The following is a 22,292-nucleotide window of genomic DNA, read 5'->3' on the forward strand; positions in this document are numbered from 1 at the left end:
TCCAATGAATCTCAGCCAGGCATATATTTTTCCTACAATTAGTTGTAGGTGGTAATTCCACATTAGATTGTTTTTGAAAAATACTCGTAGCATGCTCAGTGATTGCTGCTAACACCTGAAACAAACACAAAGAAGTAATAATAATAATAATAATAATAATAATAAATAAATGGTTTATTTGTTTGTAATAACTTAACAGTCATGGACATAGTCAGTTTACAAACACAAGAACATTAAAATTATACACAGTAACATTAGAAATCTTTTATGGAGTACAAACATTAATCAATTAACAGTTTCTTTAATTTTGTCTTAAATATGTTTCCTTTTAACAATTTTATATTATTTGGCAATGTTTTCCAGCACAAAATGGACTATGATCTGTTGCTCTTTTATTACTACATTTTATGGGTGTTCCATATTTTCTTTTACAAACAGTATAGTTCTCAGAACATACCATGAATATACTGTTAGTATGTTATACTTAATGAAATATTCTCTACAGGACTGCCACTTGCTAATATTACATATTATCCTAACTGCTCTTTTCTGTGCTCTAAAAGCCTTATCCACATATACTGTTTGTGCCCCATCCCAAATCTCAATACCATATTGCAGGTAGGAGTGTATAATTCCAAAATTGATTTGTCTTAAAACAGGTTGCACTATTATGCTAGAAAGATGCTTTAGCAGGTAGGTGTTACAGGAGATTTTTTTTACATGTGTAGCTGATGTGCTCCTTCCATGTATGATGTTCATCTACTATAATACCCAGGAATTTAGGTTTATCAATTGTTGCAACTGGTAGGTCTGGTTATCCATCCACTTGTCTTGATCTATAATTTAGCAGAAACTCCATCAGAATTGTCTTGCCTTATTTAGTGCCAATTTGTTTTCAGTGAGATATTCTGTGATGAGGCTATGTTCACTTCATTATTTTGTACTGCTAACTGTTTTGTAGAGCCCCAACTTATGAAGGAGGTACCATAAGCATCATTTACTAGGTTTGAATTTTGTGGAATTATTATATCATTGATGTACACAATAAACAAAAACGGCCCTGAGGGACTCCACAAGAATTCTATAAGATGATTTTACTGTTTGTTATGTCTCCCAGTTGTATAATACAGCTTTACACATTGTCTGCTGTCAGCAAGGTGGGATCTTAACAGATCTAATGCTACTTCTCTGACTCTGTAAGTTCCTAATTTATGTAGAAGAACAGAATGATTTACAGAGTCAAAAGCCTTGGATAGCTCTAAAGTAAACAAACTGTAAACTATAAGAATACAATTTACAGTTTAAGTTACCTGATCATCAAGAGCACTAAACTTACTGACTGATAACATAATAATTAATAAACAAATGACATCAAAATCAGAGATACCCATGTGTTTAGAGGCTGTTACATTAAAAGTGCACATTATACTATAGTTTCATAGTTTGGAAAAGATGGAGAAAAGTTCAAACTAACATTACAAAAACAGGATCTGAGATGTATAAAGTTTACCAACTACAGGAAGAAAGTAGGTCTCCACATGGTAATTTTCAGATAATACTACCTAAATATACACCGGTAGTTTCGAAAAGTGAAAGTATAGAAATTTAACTGAACAACATAAAGAAATCCTTTGGAAAAAATATGAGTAGAAAATCAAGTTCTTGGCAATAAGCATAAAAGAGGATTGAAAATTTGGTATAAAGATGTAGAACAAGCAATAAAAGATAACAAATATAGCCTTGCATAAATACTTCCAAACAAAGATAAATGAAAAATGAAATTTTACAAATAATGTTATACAAAATGTGCATCAAAAGTCATGAAACAGATTTGTTAGTCAAATTGAAAATGATGTACATGGGTGGCAAACAGTGGTATGCAAAATAAAACATCTGAATCAAGAGGAAGGACAGACAATTAATCTGTATTTTTATTTATTTATTTAATGTAAATAGTGCACTGCATTGAGCAATATAAAATGCTATTGTTTGATAACAACAGCTCAGTGGAAACAGAAGCAGAATATGCTATTCAGATCACGAGAAACTGAAAAGCATTTGGTTGAGCTGGAATAAATTCACAGCTACTGAAATATGCCAGTAAACCCTTTTAACTAAGACTGTTGCATGTATGGCAATATTATAAAAAGAATAGACCACTGCTCACCATTTAGAGGTGAAGCTGAGTCACAGACAGGCACAACAAAAAAAAACCTGGTATACATGAGAGCTTCCAGCCAGACAGTCTCCTGTTAAAGTGGAAAACACACACATTCGTGTAACGTGCAACAACTCATGGGCGAGCGCCCACATGCACGCACGCACACACACACACACACACACACACACACACACACACACACACACACATTCTCTCTCTCTCTCTCTCTCTCTCTCTCTCTTGGTGGAAAGCTCACATGTATGGCAATATTTTCATTATGTCTGGCTGTGACTCAGCATCTCCTCTATATTTAACAATGAAATTTTCCAAACAGCCATGCAATTGAGAAGTTATTTTACTTTATTTTCACTACCAGTATTGCCTAGCCATTATGCCATCTTCAGGCCCCACATGCGCCTCTAAAAAATAGTTGATATTGGCATACTGTGGTCATATGTTTCTGGGTGTCATGAATTCTCAAGTTCTCCCTTCGAAGACCTGACTGCAACTCTGCAGTCAAGTCTTTGAAGGAAGCACTTAAGAATTCATAACTTGCAGTCAAGTCTTCTAAGTGAGCACTTGAGAATTCATGACATCCAGAAACATATGGTCCCTGTATTCCAATATTGATTATTTTTTAAAGGTTCATGTGGGGCCTGAAGATGACATAATGAATTGCCACAACTGGTAGTGAAAATAAAATGAAATAACTTCAACTGCATGACTTTTTGGCAAATTTCATTGTTAACTATTTGACCAGCTGCTGTCCCATGTTCACAATGGATCAACGGAGTCTCGTCTATATGGTGAATAGCAATCTATCCTTTCCATAATACTGTCATTATCCCATTCTTTGACTTTCCTGTTGTGTCTATTTAATATGTGATGGCAACACTGCAAAATACACTCTGCTGATATTTATATTTAAAAGAGGTGGTAGAAGTATCACAACAAATTACAGAGGGCTAAATTCACCACATATAAAGTACATGGAAAAATAGTTCATGAAAGATTATGTTCTGTATCAGAGTGTTTGTTGCTTGAAGAATGAGTTGCATTTAAAAACAGTTGATCATGCACAGGAAAAAATATTTTCCTTGAAAATACTGATTGGAAGAAGATTAGAATTGAACCTTGAGACTCACTTTGCAAACATGGATTATGACAAGGCCTTTGTTAAAGTCAAAAATATGTTCCTGACAAAGACAATGGATGACTGTATTAAAAATCTAAGATAATCCCAGATCTGACATGGCAATAAAACTGAAATTATTTTATACTTGGATGACATTATAGAATCTTCTATGTCAAAATATCCCTGCTATGGGACTTTATGATTAAACAAGAATATCCTCTCCATATTATGGCATATCATTGACATCTTATACTATGGCACATAAATAATATTATAAATGGAAAATCTACCATCCGAAGAAATTTGTATAAAACCAAAGAATACATCAGGGCTGTAGCTTGTTTCCTATAAGTTTCAATATTTACTTTACAGTTACAGAATGGGAGCTCAGAGCAAGCCCAAGAATTAAAATAAATGAAAGAATACACTTAAATACAATGCTGTTTGCTGACAATCAGGTCGTCATACAACAAACTGAGGCTGACCTTCAGAGACCTGTCTATTATCTTCAGCAGGTCTGCTCAACATATAATAGTTAGCTAGTTACTTGCTTAGTTAGTTTCATGTTCCATGGATCATTTGCACAATAAATCATAATGATGTGGAATGAGTCATTTTACATTAACTTCACAAATTAATTTGTAAATATGGCTACATGTTGAATATTTATATGTTGTATTTTTGTTTATTTATTTATTAATATACAGAAGTGTGATTCCTACCCACCACCTTTTACACATTACAATAATAGAAATTCTCTCCACAAAAGACCAGGACTTTGGCTTTTAGAGGCAAATAACCAGGTATAACAGAAATAGAACTATTGAGCAAGTGCCTCACTTATAATATCTTGGCCGTGACATTAAATTAAGACATTGATCTCAAGATCTATCACAAAATGATTAAGAACCAGGTCATACATGGAATGATCTGAAGAGCATTATCTAGGAAAGTGAGGGGAAAAAAACAAAAGAAAATTTTATAAACTGATGGCTGTACCAGTTTTACTTTATGGTTCAGAGACATGGCTGATGAGTGCTAAACATCTTGATTTGATCTGATTTATGCAGAAAAATAGAAACAACAGTGGTCTTAGCCCACTTTTGTCCACATTGAAACTAAATTTATTGTGCAGTTTTGCTCCTGTGAGCCTAGTAAAGCCAATCGGAACCCTTCAGTTATAGTAGGATATCCTTTACTAGTTCCTTACTAGACAATATTTCTTCAGGCTCTACTGATTTGAATATTCTGTGTCTTTTGCCCTCCAGAGCTTTGCATTGGAAGATTAGATGGGTGTGGTTTCATCCTCCTCAACACAGAGTCTACACTTAGGGACTTGTTCCTCTATACCCATTGTGTGTAGGTGTTTCTTAAAGTTCCTGTGGCCAGTTCTGAGTTCTGCCATAAGGTTAACCTCTTTCCTCTTCAAGTTCAGGATTACAGAACTTCTCTTGAAACATGGCTTCAGCATCATTAACTTGCCATATTTTTGTTTTTGGACCATAGTCCAATACTCAACGTGCTGCCTCCTAATCCAGCTGTGTAGTTTTGATTTTGCCATTGCCTTTGTGATGGTTCGTACAGGTTCTGATCCAATAAATGGAGTTATCAGGCCTGTTCTGGTCAGACTACCAGCTTGTTCATTGCCACTAATTCCTGAGTAACCAGGTAACCACAGCAGCTTTACTCTGCTCCTTTCTCCTAGTGGCTCTCTGCAATGATCTTTGATCTCATTGCAGGGTCTGATAAATATTTCAGAGCTCCTTGCCTTTCTGAATAAATGTAGGTGCTGCATTCCTTGTTGCATCTATGGAAATTCCCCTCCATCCACAATGTGACAGCAGATATTTACACTCTGAATGCTGTGGCCAGCTTACTCAGAGAGACTACTGTCTCTAGCCTAGGCTGCACCCCATATACTCCAGCCCCAGTGCCTTAATCTATTTTTGACCCATCACTAAATCAGAGTATGTCTCCTGTGTTGTTGTTCACTCTTTCATTGATTCCTTCTTCCAATTGTTGGACTGAAAGGTTTATTGAAGCAGCTGGAAGTTACTGTATGATGTGCTGTCATTTCCCCAACCATTTCTGTATTTACCACACTCACTATGTTGGTGTGAGATTCTGGGTATCCTAACAGAATCCAGTTATTTCTAGTTTTTAACCTGTATGCTCCTGCTGCTGCCTCCATGGTAATTCACAGATGTAATGGGGCATGTCCAGCATAGTCTCCTCCCAACAGTTGGTGTGCTGCTAATTTTGACTGAAGCAGGCCAATCTCTGCATGTTTCCAAATTCCTTAGCAGTAGTCCCATAAATTATCATAGGTCTTGTTATATTATACTCAGGTGCAATCTTTTTAAGGACATCTTTGTCCAGATCGACCCTCCTGAATTTGGATCTTAGACACTTGTGTGTGTGTGTCCCCACCCTGCCTCCCCCCTCCTCCCTCACCTGCAGCCCCACAATCTTTGGAAGGAGTGTCACCTGACACCTGAACGAGCTCCACCTGCTGTGAGGTGATGCTGACCAATGGATGTCCCTGTTGGCTGCTATCCAAAAAACAGAGACTGCACCACTGTAGGTCTATTTCCCTGTTTCCTGCCTTGACTTTTTCTGGATCCTTCTATTGTGAGAAGAAGGTGTACTGGACTCCTGCCTTGTTCTATTGTTATCTGTCCTAGAGCCAGAAGTAGTCTGGTTGCCCCCTTCACTCTAGAACAGACCTTTTCTAAGGTCTTCAGTTCAAGATCTTTTAGTTCCCTCCATTTATGTTTCTATCTACATCTACATGGATACTCTGCAAATCATATTTAAGTGGCTGGCAGAGGGTTCATCGAATCACCTTCAGAATTCTCTATTATTCCAATGTCATATAGTGTGCAGTAAGAACGAACACCTATATCTTTCCATACAAGCTCTGATTTCCCTTATTTTATCTTGGTGATTGTTCCTCCCTATGTAAGTTGCTGTCAACAAAATATTTTCACACTTGGAGGAGAAAGTTGGTGATTGGAATTTCATGAGAAGATTCCATCACAACGAAAAATGGCTTTCTTCTGATGATGTCCATCCCAAATCCTGTATCATTTCTGTGACACTCTCTCCCATATTTCACAATAATAAAAAATGTGCTACATTTCTTTGAACTTTTTCGATGTACTCACTCAGTCCTATCTGCTAAGGATCCCACACTGTGCAACAGCATTCTAAAAGTGGATGGACAAGCATAGTGTAGGCAGTCTCCTTAGTATGTCCGTTGCATTTTCTAAGTGTCCTGCCAATAAAACGCAGTTTTTGGTTTGCCTTCCCGCAACATTTTCTGTGTATTCCTTCCAATTTAAATTGTTTCTTATTGTAATACCTAGGTATTTAGTTGAATTTACAGCTTTTAGATTAGACCAATTTATCGTGTAACCAAAGTTTAATGCATTCCTTTTAGCACTCATGTGGATGACCACACACTTCTTGTTATTTAAGGTCAACTGCCACTTTTTACACCATTCCGATATTTCTTCTAAATCATTTTGCAGTTTGTTTTGATCTTCTGATGACTTTATTAGTTGATAAATGACTGCGTCACCTACAAACAACCAAAGATGGCTGCTCAGTTCGTCTCCCAAATCGTTTATATACATAAGAAACAGCAAAGGGCCTATAACACTACCTTGAGGAATGCCAGAAATCATTTCTGTTTTACTCAATGACTTTCCATCAATTACAACAAACAGGTCCAGTCACATAACTGAGATGATATTCCATAAGCATGCAATATCACTATGAGCCGCTTGCATGATACAGTGTCAAAAGCGTTCTGGAAATCCAGAAACGATCTGAAATCTCTTGTCAATAGCACTCAGCACTTCATGTGAATAAAGAGCTAGTTGTGTTTCACAGGAATGATGGTTTCTAAACCCATGGTGACTGTGTGTCAACAGACAGTTTTCTCAGAGGTAATTCATTATGTTCGAACACAATATATGTTCTAAAATCCTGCTGCATATCAACGTTAACCATATGGGCCTGTAATTTAGTGGATTACTCCTACTACCTTTCTTGAATATTGGTGTGACCTGTGCAACTTTCCAGTCTTTGGGCACAGATCTTTCGTCAAGCAAATGGTTGTATATGATTGTTATGTATGGAGCTAATGCATCAGCATACTCCAAAAGAATCTAATTGGTATACAGTCTGGATCAGAAGACTTGCTTTTATTAAGTGATTTAAGTTGCTTCACTACTCTGAGGTTATCAACTTCTGCATTACTCATGTTGGCAGCTGTTCTCGACTCGAATTCTGGAATATTTACTTTGTCTTCTTTTGTGAAGGCATTTCGGAAGGCCGTGTTTAGTAACTCTGCTTTGGCAGCACTGTCTTTGATGGTATCTCCATTGCTATCGTTTGTAAATGTTTCTTGCCACTTACATACTTCACATACAACCAGAATCACTTTTGATTTTCTGCCAGGTTTCGAGACAAAGTTCATTGTGGAAACTGTTATAAGCATCTTGCATTGAAGTCTGTGCTAAATTTTGAGCTTCTGTAAAATATTGCCAATCTTGGGGATTATGCATTTGTTTAAATTTGGCATGTTTGTTTTATTGTTTCTGCAACAGTGTTCTAACCCGTTTTGTGTGCCAAGGAGGATCAGCTCTGTTGTTTGTTAATTTATTTTGTATAAATCTCTCAATTGGTGCTGATACTATTTCTTTGAATTTAAGCCACATCTGGTCTACACTTATATTATTAATTTGGATTGAGTGGAGATTTTCTCTTAGGAAGGTGTCAAGTGAATTTTTATCTGCTTTTTTTAATAGGTATATTTTTTGAGGATTTGGGGATTACAATATAGATTTAGGAAGCCATTCTTTATCTTCCTTTTCTTTTTGTACTTTGAGGAATTTAATCCTCTGAATCTCAGACAAGGATTTGATCTTGTCCTGGTCAAGCCTCTCAGTAACAGTTTCCACTTCTTGGACTTGTCTCATCAAGTCACTGAGTTTCTGTTTTATTTTCCATTTTCTGCATTTTGATCCCACGAGAATTAGGGTCCATTGGGTTGACACTGTGGAACCCCACATGGTGCAAAGTTAATTACTCAGGGAGGATATCCGGTATCACTTAGGCTCCATTAATTACACATTTTCCTTTGTGCCATGCATGATTTGGCACAGATCGAATCATATATTGGGTTGGGTATCTAGCGAATTAAGGAAGGAGTATAGAAGTGGATATGAGAAAGATGAGGCATTTTGGGACACCTTTCCTCTGGTTCATCGACTGAGGTCTATCCAGTATGGGAGACCCTGCTAGTAGCTGTGCTACCACTGGCATAGGCCTCAGCTTGTTTCAAACATGCAAACCTTTCTGGCCTCACAGACAGTACCCCTGCAATGCAGTGTCCGCTGAAGAGGCTAAATATCTTGGTAAGATACAAGGCTCAGAAATAAGATTTCTGAGACTCATAAAAGTCTGCCTGAGACTGGATAGATTTACAAATGATGATGATCAGAAAGAATTGAATATTTTTAAAATACAATATAGAATCAGTAAACATAAAAACAGGAAGCTTTGACACCTGACTAGAATGCAAGAAACAGAATATCAGCATTAACTGGAATGATCAGATAGGTCAGTCTAAGGGAAGGTAGGTGGCAGACATAGGTAGATTGGCAGGATACTGGGAAAATTCAGGCAATTTACAAAGGAGATTGCTTATAGAAAACTTGAGCATCCCTTCTCAAGTGTGACAAATATAACCTGATATGATTAAGAGGGGATATCATACATGTATACTGAGGACAGCACAAATCATCACAGGTTTGTTTGACTCATGGGAAAATCAAAGAAATGTTGCCAACAACTTCCTCTGTGACTGAAATAGATGAATCACTCACTCCTTAAAAGAAGAAGAAGAAGAAGAAGAAGCAGAAGATGATGATGATGGTGGTGATGGTGATGACAATGAAGAAGATGATGAGTTACAACTGAAAATATTAATACCTTATAATAAAGTGCCAGAAAAATTAAAAAATACTAGAAAAAATGTAATACTACTATGATAGTGGCACACTTACACGCTCAATAAGCAATAATAAGCCTAAAGGAAAAATTCAAAATATGAGGGCTTATGCATGAAGAAGATTATCATTATTCAGATTCAAGGTTAATGTGAAAATTTCAGTTAAAGAATGGTGGTCAGTCTAGCATCATGGAGAACTTATCACATGACCCAGTCATACATCCAATGCTCTACAGGTTAATAAATAATTACTTATAGGCAATTTTGTATTGGGAAAATAAAAGTAGGGATCAGAATACATTAAATGTTGACCTGGAACAGAGAGAGCAACTCCTTACATTACAGAAGTATGATAGAAACTAAGTCAACAATCCAACTATGGCGGAAAAAAATTGCTACTTAGAAGAACAGAGCAAACAAACTGTTCCATAATGACTCTTTCACCCTGTACTGGAGTGGGCACTACTGTGAAACTTTCTGCCAGATTAAAGTGCTGTAGCAGAATCCAAATACAGACCCACACCTTTTAAGGACAATGCTCTCACCAACAGAGTTTCTGTCCATGCATAACTCACAGCCTGCCCTTTCAGCTTCAGTTCTTCTCTCCTACGTTCTGAACACTTCAGAAGGTCTCTTACACATCTTGATGACCAGCACCCCTCTGAAAAAGGATATAGCAGAGAAGTTGTTCAGCCACATTCTGGGGTTTCTTTTCATAATTAATATTTCGCGCTACAGAGGAGAGCGCTCTATGATCTTCTGAGAAATTAAAACTTTAAGCTTGATGGGGACTTGAATATGGATCCTAGCCTTTCACAGACAGTTGTCTTATTGATACAGACATGACGTATCCACCCATCTTCATTGTTTTAGTTCTGTCAAAGGTAAGGTTTCTGCTTTAGGTACTGGTTCAACATACAGTTTTAATGTGTCAGAAGGTTTCCAAGAAACTTTTTCTTAAAACATCCAAGCTTAGTAAATGTAATTATGAAGTGAGCTGTGAAAATAAAATCGTATGGGAAAATGAAGACAGGAATAATTGCATGAATTATTGATAGCTTCTGTTTCAATAAGTATTTAGTGATGAAGAATTTGGTATATGATAAGCAGAAGTAGAAGGCTGCACAAGAAAAGAAAAACAAACTGAAGACAAAAAAACTGTATTTAATAAATAGCAAAATAATGCTCAAAGTCAACAGTTTTATTGTATAATTTTTGTTCATTGCAAGCTAATAGAATTTTAACATCTCAAACAGGGTATCCAGAATTTGGCATGTACTTGAATGCAACTGGTCGACCTATGGTGTATTCTTGCAGTTGGCCTGTATATCAAGAGCAAGATGGCCTTCCGGTAAGCTATGCTTTTAATGTTAACACCTGTTTTCTTCAATTGAGTTGATATTTTGGATGATTTAAAACAAATTATTTGCATAAGCAGTTAGATAATTTAGTCAATCAAATAAACTACAAATGAAACCAAACAATAGCCTTTGAGGTGAAAGGATAGTAAAAAGACAGCCCTGCAGCTAAACAGACAGAAAAAACTTCTTTTATATTTTCCTATGTATTTAGTGATTATTCAGTTCAAAACTGCACTTTTTATTTCAGGTTAATTTCGAGCTCTTAAAACAATATTGTAATCTGTGGCGCAATTATGGTGATATTGATGATTCATGGAACAGTGTTACAAGCATAATGAGTTATTTTTCTTCAAATCAAGACAGAATTGCACATCATGCTGGACCAGGCCACTGGAATGACCCTGACATGGTAAGTCTGAGAATAGAATTTCATGCAAAAGATAAAGAAGTGTGACAAGTGAAAAATAAGACAGACTTAATACAACAAAAAAATTAAGATTTGTGGTAAACATAAATTTACAGTTTTGCCCACAAATAATGATGAGGAATATGTTGTGATGTTGCAAGCTATATAGAATTGGTATTCAAACTTTGTATAGCTGAACTAGTTTATGATACTGATTTTAAAACACAGATAAGGCACGGCTGTTTGCTTAAAAAAATATTTCCTTTTAATGAGCTCTCTGAAATCTCTTCCATTTTTGTCTTGCCTTGCCCTTACAAAAGGTGGGGCCATCTGAATTTGGAACCTGAGTCACCTGCTCCTCCTGTATGTACTTCCACAATCTATCTCTTTCTTCTCCCTGAGAAAGGTACTAACATTGTTGAAAGCTATATTAGATTTTTGCACGTTTATATGTGCCTTTGTGCAGTGCTGAGACTTTCACCTACTGAAGTACTGGTCAGCCATTCTGCCTCCTTGAAATTTTATTGTCTTCTACGTTTGATAGACCTAACATTGTTTCAATGTAGCATCACAACCCATGTCTTTCTGCTCATAAGTACACATTTTGTGATCCATCTAATACTTACAGTCTTTCATCTATATATGTCTTTTTTTCTCAAATTTTTCAAAATTTAACTCCAACATAAATAAGAAGTTAGTTAAAAACTTGTAGATGACCAACATTTTATCATACAGTCTATGCAATTTTAGTTCAATTGGTAAGTTCCCATCACAATATTCACCCTATGCAATTTTAGTTCAATTGGTAAGTTCCCATCACAATATTCACCCTGAATATGACTTACATGATGTAAAACTAACTAGCAGATTTACTAGTTTAAGAAAAATGCTTTGATGATTCATATTTCATGCATATTTTTTCTATTGACATTTCTCTGCTCTGCAAAGTGACTCCCATGAAATTTTGCAGACAATATTTTAAACATGTCAATGCCTGAAGTTAAAATGTTGCTACTTGTCCCCTCTATATGCAATCCCCAAGAAAGCCCATCCCAAATATATCAAGAATGAGTGACTATAATGAGGTATACTTTTTGTGGTTTATATGAAACTATGTGCTTTTTCAATGGTATTTGAAAGGATATTCAAAGAAGACTTGGATGACCTAACACTTGTGAAACTTGGTCATATTGTAACAAGATAAAAAGTCCTGCCATCAGTATAAGAGGATGCCATCACTACTATTGCTGATGGTAAAGTCATTTTTTTTAAAAAAAATACTAGAGGAGTAAGATTTACAATAAACTTTTTACTTATCTTCTTTTCGCATAGTTGTCTCCAGTTCTGTATGTCTTGGGGCTTATTCTTGAAGCTTAAGTTTTTGACATTGGAGGTGCTCATGGCTCCAGTTGAAAATTTGACTTTGAAAAACGCCTATGCAAATTTTTAGTTTTTATGATAATTTATCCTCTCATATTTTACTACATCACTCTGTGTTTTGAATTTTCACATTAACAAAGCCAAAATAACATTGTTTTTTCCAAAATACAAAAGCACATCCGATCACATCAGAGGCATGCCCACTACTACTTCCTCACTCTGCAGCAATAATAATACTCCAAAGGATTTACAAATTTTCTTGACTAATGAATTTATATTAATTTATAAGTGAATCCAGAAATAAACATGATAAACAGTATCAGATTGAGTAATTAAAAACAGAAATTTTAAGTGTGCCAAATATTTCATAATTTCAAATGTTAGTACAAATTGATTGTTGATTGTGAAAAGGAAAATAAGGTAATTTCTTTTTACAGATTTTAATTTTAAATGTGTACAAAATCATATGAATTATTTTAGAAAATCAGCTGAGACAATACTGACCTGTCTAAAAGTCGAAAATATTTCTGGTATCAACTACTTCTGTTGAGGAAAAGTAATGCTAGAGAGGATGTCCCTTTACAAGGTCCCATGAGTGCCTGCCCAACAGTGATAAATGTAAGCAAACACATAACTCAAGTACAATTAATTAGTTTCATGTTCCATGGATCATTTTGCACAATAAATTGTAATGATGTGGAATGAGCCATTTTACATTCACATTGAAAATTAATTTGTAAATACAGTAACATGCTGAAATCTATAAGTACTGTTTTTTTTAATATACAGATGTGAGTTAGTAATTCCTGCCCACCACCATTTACACATTACAATAACAGAATTTCTTCTGTAAAACAGGAGGAGTTGTTAAGGAGAAACTTTTTCAGTTTGTTTCCTTTTTACTTTTATATCTGTCAGACACTTTATATCACTGTGTAAGTGGTCAAAGATTTTAGTTGCAGCATTGTGCTTCCCCTTTTGTGTTAAAAACAACCTTAATGTGGTTACCCGTGTACTTGAAGTCCATCAAACTGAGCTCCGCTGTTGCAGTAATCCAACAACTTGCATGTGAGCTTTTCAGACAATCATAATTTGTATGGCAGTCAGGAAACTGGCTACTGTTTCCATTTGTGGCAAAAGTTACCAGACTGGTAGAGCAGTGGTCTGGGTGTATGCTGAAAGATTTTCTCACTGTGTCAAGCCCTCAAAATGCATTTTTGCTAAATTTACAAAAAGAAATTCATTAAACTGTAAATCATGATCCTCCTCATAATCATCATCATCTCACCCTTTTCCCACATCATGTGGGGTCAGCGTGACTTTGGTGGATCCTTCTCTTCCATAAATGCCTATCCAGTGCTTCTTCTCTGAGCCATCCTTTCTCCCATAGGTTCCCAGCTACCTTGGCTTTCCTTCTCAGTTTTGGTCCTCGTCTTCTCCTTCATCCTTTGATTTCTACATCTTCAACTCTTCTCCCCACATAGTACTCCCATCTTCTCTGCACATGTCCATACCATCTTAGCCTACTTTCTTGGATCTTCTTCCCTATGGGCCCCAGTTTCACTGTTCCCCTGATGTACTCATTCCTTAGTCTACCCTTTCATGTCACCCCACTCATCCACCTTAACATTCTCATTTCTGCCATCTTTTTCCCTTGGGCTTATGCAATTGGCCAAATTTCTGCACTATACAGCATTGTAGGCCTCACCACAGACATGTAAAGCTTTCCTTTCATTCTGCAGCCAACTATCTTTTCACACAGTTCTCCAGTCAGTTTCCTCCAGTTCATTCATCCACTATTTATCCTGTGCTGTATTTCAGCCTGCAGTCCTCCATCACTTTGCATGTGAAAGTCTAGGTATTTAAATTTCTTGATCAGCATCAGTTGTTCTCCTTGCAGGTTAATATATAGATCTTTGGCATCCTTTGTACACATATATTCTGTTTTCACCCTGGTAATTCTCATTCCCCTTTCCTCCAGAGCTTCTCTACACCGTTCAAGCTTGTCTTGAAATGTCTCCTGGGTGGATTCACAGATTACAACATCATCGGCAAACATCATGCTCCAAGGTGCCTCTTTTTTTTCACATCTTTGGCTAGTACATTCATGACAAGGTCAAAGAGATATGGACTGAGAGCAGATCCCTGATGTAGTGCTACTCTCACTGGAAATGCCTTTGGTGCATTTATAGTGCTCCTGACTTGTTTCATCGCACCTTCATACATGTCTTCTACCACCCTGATATATTTGTCTGGCAGGCATTTACTTCTCAGACATCTCCATATCTCTTGCCTTGGCACTGTGTCATATGCCTTCTCAAGATCAATAAAAGCCATGTGCAATTTGGCTTGTACTTCTCTGTGCCTTTCCATCAGTTGCCTTAGTGCAAATATTACATTGGTTGTTCCTCTTCCTGGCTTCAATCCAAACTGTTCTTCACATACTTCAGTTTCTAGATGCAACCTCTTCTCAATTATCCTTTTCCAGATCTTCATTGTGTGGGACATCAGTTTTATCCCTCTATAATTGCCACAGTTTTGGATATCCCCTATTCCCTTATAAATTGGAACCAGTATACTAATTCACCACATATGTGGCAATCTTGCTACTTTCTAGATCTTCTGCATTAGATCCCAGAAAATATCTGTTCACTGTTCTCACATACTTTTCCATGCTTCTATTGGGATTTGGTCTGCCACTAGGGCCTTCCCATTGTTCATTTTCTTCATCAAGTGTTCGACTTCTTCCTACTTATATTTTGGGTCATTCCTTCATTTATATCTCCCTCCTCATACTTCTCTCATACATTTTCCTCATTCAATAGGAAACTGTAAATGTGAAGAATAAAATATACCAACCAAAGAGAACAGCAAACTGATCAGAGAAATGGAGGTAACATTTTAGCAGTGGTAACACAACTAACATTTTAGCAGCTGTAATACACAATACACATGTCACAATGAGGCATCTATAATGTGAAAATGTGACCAGCCAAAGGAGTGTTTTGCAAATACTAGATTCCATTGCAATTCATCCTTTCTACATCTGACTCCATCAAACAGCTGCACAGCAATGATGTTCAAAATCAATTACTGTTCTTTGAATGGCACCTACAAAAGCTGGAAAGAGATGTAGCATTTTTCTGAATGAGAGCATTCGCAGATGAAATAGCTTTTACAAACCATGGGCAAATCTATTTCCCAATACATGCTAATGGTAATCTGAAAATCCATGCTGGCTAAGAGAAGATAAACAATGACTTTGGTCCATCAATATGTGGTGCGGGCTTTTCAAGAATTGCACCATTGGTCCGTGTTTTACTGAAGGGATACTAAATTGCAAAATGTGTCTACAGCTTCTGATAGATATGCTGCAACAGTTATTGGAAGACATCTCACTGGATATAAGGCAATCCATATGGTACCAGTATGTTGGACATCTCGCCTATCTCACACAGATAATTGTAGACCTTCATAACAGAACATTAGGAGATCATTGGATCAGTAGGTCAGGAAACACAAAATGGCCTGCATGGTCACTAGACTCAACACCTCTGCATTTTGATCTGTGTGGAAAATTGGAACAAGAGGTCTACAACAAAATGACAATGACTCTTGTGTCTGTCTGAAACCTATTTGTTGTTTGTATCAATGCTCAACATTATCATTTTTGAGTACTTGATATGTCATAATAATAAACACATGGACTATACTTATTTATGCGGGTGCTCACATTTTGTGAAGTATGGCTGATGTTTGTGGGCCATCTTCTCCTGAATGTGGGACAGTGGTAAGTAGCTCTGATATCTGGTTAATATACAATCATTTTCTATAAGCATTAAAAATTATCTGTGTACATCAGAAAATGTGCCGTACTGTCTACTATTGCTACTTCTCAATATAATTACTCACTCTTGATAAGTCTGAAGTGGTCTAACTTAGCTTCCTACCTTCTCTACCTGTCTTTTACATGCTGTTGTCTTTAGTGCAGAAGAATCTTCAGTATTACTGGCCCATAAATTTTACAGCCAGTAAAGTTGTAAAAAATTAAAGATACGGAATTCATGTCTGAGACACTATATTTTCAAATCTCCATCTATGTTTACAACACATCACACAGTCATCACTGATGCCCATGCATTGTGTGACATTTTGTTATTCTGGTGACATACAATTACTTTTATTCACCACTCAAGTGCTTTATTGCTTTATTGGTATCTCTTGAGCCTCATCAAATGTCTCTCTCTCCACTTTTTTTTGTAAACTTTGAAAATAAGGGAAATAACACTTGTGACCTTACCTGCATGCTGCATATATACTGCCTTGCAATATATTGATCAGATAATGTATTTGCACAAAAGGTAGCTCCTCCCACCTGCAAGGAATATCTGTAGATAGAGTTGGTCCTTCCTACAGAAGAAATCACACAAACTTTTCACTTCAGAGAATATGAAACAAGGAACACCATATATCGGCCTTTCCATACTGCTAATGATTTAATAAAAGACCTGTGATGTTTTTTCTGTAACTACTGGACAAACATTTTTAATTATAAAGTAGCCCACATAAGCAACGATACTTGTAAGCCACATTCAAACTGACTATGATTCATCTCTGACAGTATTATGGAAAGAATAGAGTGCTACTCATCATATGGTGGAAATGTTGAGTTGCAGAGAAGCACAACAAACAGACTGCTAAGCAAGTAATCTTTCAGCCAAAAAGCCTTCTTCTGAACTCTCACACACATAACCAGTTCTCTGGCTGGATCTCTCTCTCTCTCTCTCTCTCTCTCTCTCTCTCTCTCTCTCTCTCTCTCTCTGTGTGTGTGTGTGTGTGTGTGTGTGTGTCTAATTCAGAAGGTTTTTTGGCTGAAAGCTTAGTTGTTTAGCAGTCATTTTGTTGTGCCTGTTTGTGTTTCAACATTTCCAATATATTTTGAGTAGCGATCTATCCTTTTCATAACAGTGTCATTATTCCATCCTAAATTCTCCATTGAATGATTTGTCTCTCTTGCCTATAACTGCATGAAACACCACAATTTAACTCAGTCCCACCCACTGCACTTCGACTAATAAGATGGATGAGCACCTATTTTCCACACCTATTTAGCTTTATGCTGTGTCTTGTAAATCTCCACCTACCAACATTCTAAAAACTATACCAACTGAATGAAGCCTATGCCAGACTTAAGTGCAGCCATTCGCAACTATGCACTTACCCACCTCACCTCAAAAAGCCAAAACAACCTGGCAAAATACATGTTTGCACCATGAGTCTCTAAAAGCAATGATTTTCATGTCACTGTTGATGTCATATCCCCCAGTCCTACCCAGAATGTTGCCTATCCCACTCACTATCACTACAAGAGTCTGCTTTGGGACGTCAATGGACAATGGTCCTATATCCTGCATTTTTGACTGATCTTTGCACTGAGTCTGATTTTACTAGTGACTAATATTTCTTATAAACAGTAGCTTAGGACATACCTGCATCTGCCATTAATCACCAGAAATGTCTTCTGTTTGATATTTTTTCTCTATCCTATGCTAAAGCCTTTTCCCAAATTGAACATGTGAGGAAAGTGTGTCTGAAGACTGGCTACAATGACACACAAACTAGTAAGACAAAGGATACAAGGATACAACATGCAGCTCCAAAATAAACAAAGGAAGAGGTCGAGCAATTGCTGTTTCTACCTTATGTTGAATGACAAACAGCACAGATGGCATGGACCTTTAAGGAATATGTTGTTAGAACAATCTTCTGACCATCACAGCATATTAAAGATCTAGTTCACTCTGTCAAGGACCCAGTGGAACTCCATACACCTGGCATCTTTAGCACTCAATATGAGTGTGTGGTATACTGCACAGATATAACGTTTTATTCAGTAGCACCACTTGGAGCACATTAGTTCATTTGTCTGGGACAGAAAAACTTAGGAGAAAGGAATGTGTTTGATTTTGGTAGGTGAGAGTGCTGGGCAGGGCAGAGCAGTGGATTTTGGGAGAGATGAAGCCAGGCTTACATGGAGACACCATATTGTGAAACTAAGTTTTGGAACTGTGCACTCAGGAGCTGTGAAGATGTGACTACAGTGGTGAAATTATTCAGTTTCTGGGTGTTACAACTTCCATGATACAAAACTATTATTCTTGTGAATTTTTATGTAAGGTGTCTCTTTAATAAATCCAACATGGAGTCTGGAACCAAGAAAGTTGTTGGTTTCTGGGTACTCATGCTACGTATAGGTGCTTGTGGGACATTAATTCTAATCATTACAAGGATGAAGTGCTATACGGTATTGCACCTGAACAATTCTTCATGATATATTGGATCTAATGGCAACAAAGAGACCTGACCTTTTTGAGGATGTCCACATCAAAACTGTTATCAGTGGTCATGACGTGGTTGTCCGCCCCCGTTAACTGAGTGGTTAGCGCAACAGTCTCTCAATCCTAAGGGCCCGGGTTCGATTCCCAGCTGGGTTGGAAATTTTCTCCATTCAGGGTCTGGGTGTTGTGTTGTCCTAATCATCATCATTTCATCCCCATCGATGTGCAAGTTGCCCAAGTGGCATCAAATTGAAAGACTTGCACCGGGCAAGCTGTCTACCCGACGGGAGGCCCTCGTCACACGCCATGACGTGGTTGTGGGAAACAATAATTACTTTAGTACAAAGGACAACTAAAACAAACAGAAAGATATTTATGTTTAGTAACCTAGATAAAAAATTGTAGTGTTGTTTCTCAATGAGGAACCTGAAACTTTCAGCACAGGGCAGAATAAGAGGAGGAACTATGGCTCAAGTTTAAAAGAATAGTTGACTATGCATTGGGTAGGTATGTAATCAGTAGAACAGTTCATAATGAGAGGGAGCCTCTATGGTATACAGTCACTGGAAAGGAACTTCTAAAGAAACATAGATTACTGCATAACAGGGATGAAACAAAGTATAGGACTAGAGAGAGATGCTGAATGAAATGAATTTGACTGTCAAGAGAGCAGTGCATGCTGCCTTCAGTGACTAATGTAGCAGAATTTTAAAGATGATATTTTACTACATCCAAATAAATTCTAGTTGCATGTGAATGCTGTTGGTGTCACCAAAGTTAGTGGCCATGAGACAGGAACTGAAATTGAGAGGATCAAATCAAAAGCTGAAATTCTTAACTCCATTTAAATGCTTAACTCCATTTTCCTTTACAAAGGAAAACCCAAGAGAGTTGCCCAGATTTAATCCTCATACCACTGGAAGGATAGATGAAATAAGTGTTAGTGTCAGTAGTGCTGAGAAACCTGAAATTGTTGAAATTGAACAAAGCTCCAGGACCCAATGGAATCTCAGTCAGATTCTATACTGAATTTGTGGCTGAGTTAGCCCCTTTTCTAACTAACATCCATCACAGGTCCCTTGAAGAAAAAAGCCATGCCAAGATCTTGGAAAAAATCACAGATCACAGCCATCGACAAGGAGGATAGTAGAAGTGATCCACAAAGCTGTCATCCAATATCCTTGACTTCAATTTGCTGTAAAATCTTAGAACATATTCCAACAAAGTGACCTCCTCAGTACCATTCAGCATGGATTCTGAAAACATTGCTCATGTGAAACCCAACTTGAACCTTTCTCACATGACATAGTGAAAGCTTTAGAACAAGACAGTCAAGTAGATGTAGTATTTCTTGATTACTGAAAAGCATTTCACTCAGTACCATATCTATGCTTATCATCCAAAGTATGATCATAAGGGGTATCAAGCAAAATTTATGGCTGGATTGAGGACTTTTTGGTAGTGAGGGTGGAGCATGTTATCTTGGACGAAGAGTTATCGTCAGATGTACAAGTAACTTCAGATGTACCTCAGGAAAGTGTGTTAGGACCCTTACTATTCCTGTTGTTTATTAGTGACCTTGCTAACAATATTAATAGTAACCCCAGACATTTTGCAAATGGTGCAGTTATCTATGATGAAGTACTGTCAGAAAGAAAATGCCTAAGTATTCAATCAGATCTTGGTAAGAATCAAAGTTATGCAAAGATTGTCAGTTTGCTTTAAATGTTCAGAAATGTAAAATTGTACACTTCACAAAATGAAAAACAATGTTTATCCTATGGATATGATATCAGTGAGTTACTGTTGGAACTGGCCAGCTCATACAAATACATAGGTGTAACACTTTGTATGGGTATGAAATAGAAAGATCACGTAGGCTCGTTTATGGGTGAAGCAAGTGGCAGACTTCAGTTTATTGGTAGAATACTGGGGAAGTGCAATCTATCTACAAAGGAGATTGCTTACAAGTCACTTGTATGAGCAGTTCTAGAATATTGCTCAAGCGCATGGGAGCCATACCAAATAGGAGTAACAGGAGATATTGAATGTAATCAAAAAATGGAAAATCTAGGATGTAATGTAACAATATTGTGAAAAGGAAAGTTGCTACTCACCATATAATGGAGATGCCAAGTTGTGCCTATCTGCGATTCAGCATCTGTGCTATATGTTGAGTAGAATCTTTCCTTTCCAGGATATAGAATGTATGCAGAGAAGAGCAACACAAATGCTCACAGGTATGTTTGATCTATGGGAGAGTGTCACTGAGACACTGAAGGAACTGAACAGGAAGACTCTTTTAAGATAGATGTAAACTATTCCAAGAAAGTCTATTAACAAAGTTTCAAGAATCAACTTTAAATGATGCCTCTAGGAATATACTACAACTTACTGCAACCCCCTACATATCTGTCACATAGGGATCATGAGGATAAGATCAGAATAATTACTGCACACACAGAGGCATTCAAACAATCATTCTTCCAGTGCTCCACACATGAATGGAATGGGAAGAAACCCAAATAACTGGTACAATGGAATGTACCATCTGCCATGCACATCACAGTGATTTGCATGGTATAGTTGTGTATGTAGCTGTAGATATGAACATTGAAAGACTGGCAATGCTGAAGTTAGTGAACAAAATATATTCTTTAGAAATAATAAGACATCTGAGAGTAATGAAGATCCCTTTCTGCTTTTGCAAATCTCTGTAGATGGTTCCACATCAATATAAAACCATTATGAAGTGACTGACTTCATTAAAAGCACAGCTGCATAAATGCAGAGGCTAAAACAAGAATAAAACATGGAGCTAACAATGAGCACAGAAAATTTAATATGTATGAAACGAAAACCCTTTGGAATGCCATATGGATGCTAAAGAGACAAGGAACAAAAATCTCTACTTGCTGAAAAGAAAAACTGTGTGTTCTCCAGTTTCAGTTCTGATAATAATGCTCCATGCATTAGTGACCATTCCTTATAGCACCTTCAACTCTGTAAAGAACTGTGAATTGTTCTGAGATCTTTTTAGATGGTTGGTAGCTTCTGGAGTACTCTACCAAAATTCTGTCACTGAGAATCTAGCTGAAATCTTCTCTGTATCCAGTCATGAATTCAAACAAATATAAAATATCTATGGAGTGAATAGTCAAAAAATTACAGGAAATATCTTTATTCATTTATTTATCTATCTATCCATATAAATCTCTTTTTCAGAACATATATCGTACACAGGATATTGGACAGAAACCCTTTTTCTATTGGTTTTTCAAACATCAAACTTACACTATTTAAATTTTTATGACAAATTGGATCTACACAGATAATAATTACAATTTCTTTAAATACTGTATATTTTTAACTATTTCTACAATTAAAGACACAAATTACATTTTTTTCTTGCATGAGATACTGCGAGATTGAATAGTAGCAGTTTTTCAGAAGGTAGGCTGTCACAGACTTCTTAAAGCTCTGTAGTTC

General features: G+C 36.8%; 1 protein-coding gene across 1 annotated transcript in view; it reads left to right on the forward strand.

The window, feature by feature from the left end:
* The window catches only part of LOC126281183 (alpha-N-acetylgalactosaminidase-like), a 72,391-nt gene that overhangs the window by 31,812 nt on the left and 18,287 nt on the right, over nucleotides 1-22,292 (forward strand). Inside the window, exons 5-6 of the mRNA XM_049979883.1 lie at nucleotides 10,575-10,669; nucleotides 10,927-11,088. Of these exons, the coding sequence (XP_049835840.1) occupies nucleotides 10,575-10,669; nucleotides 10,927-11,088 (257 nt within the window). The remainder of the gene's footprint in view (nucleotides 1-10,574; nucleotides 10,670-10,926; nucleotides 11,089-22,292) is intronic.

Source organism: Schistocerca gregaria, chromosome 7 (genome assembly GCF_023897955.1).
Source record: "Schistocerca gregaria isolate iqSchGreg1 chromosome 7, iqSchGreg1.2, whole genome shotgun sequence".
Taxonomy (NCBI): domain Eukaryota; kingdom Metazoa; phylum Arthropoda; class Insecta; order Orthoptera; family Acrididae; genus Schistocerca; species Schistocerca gregaria.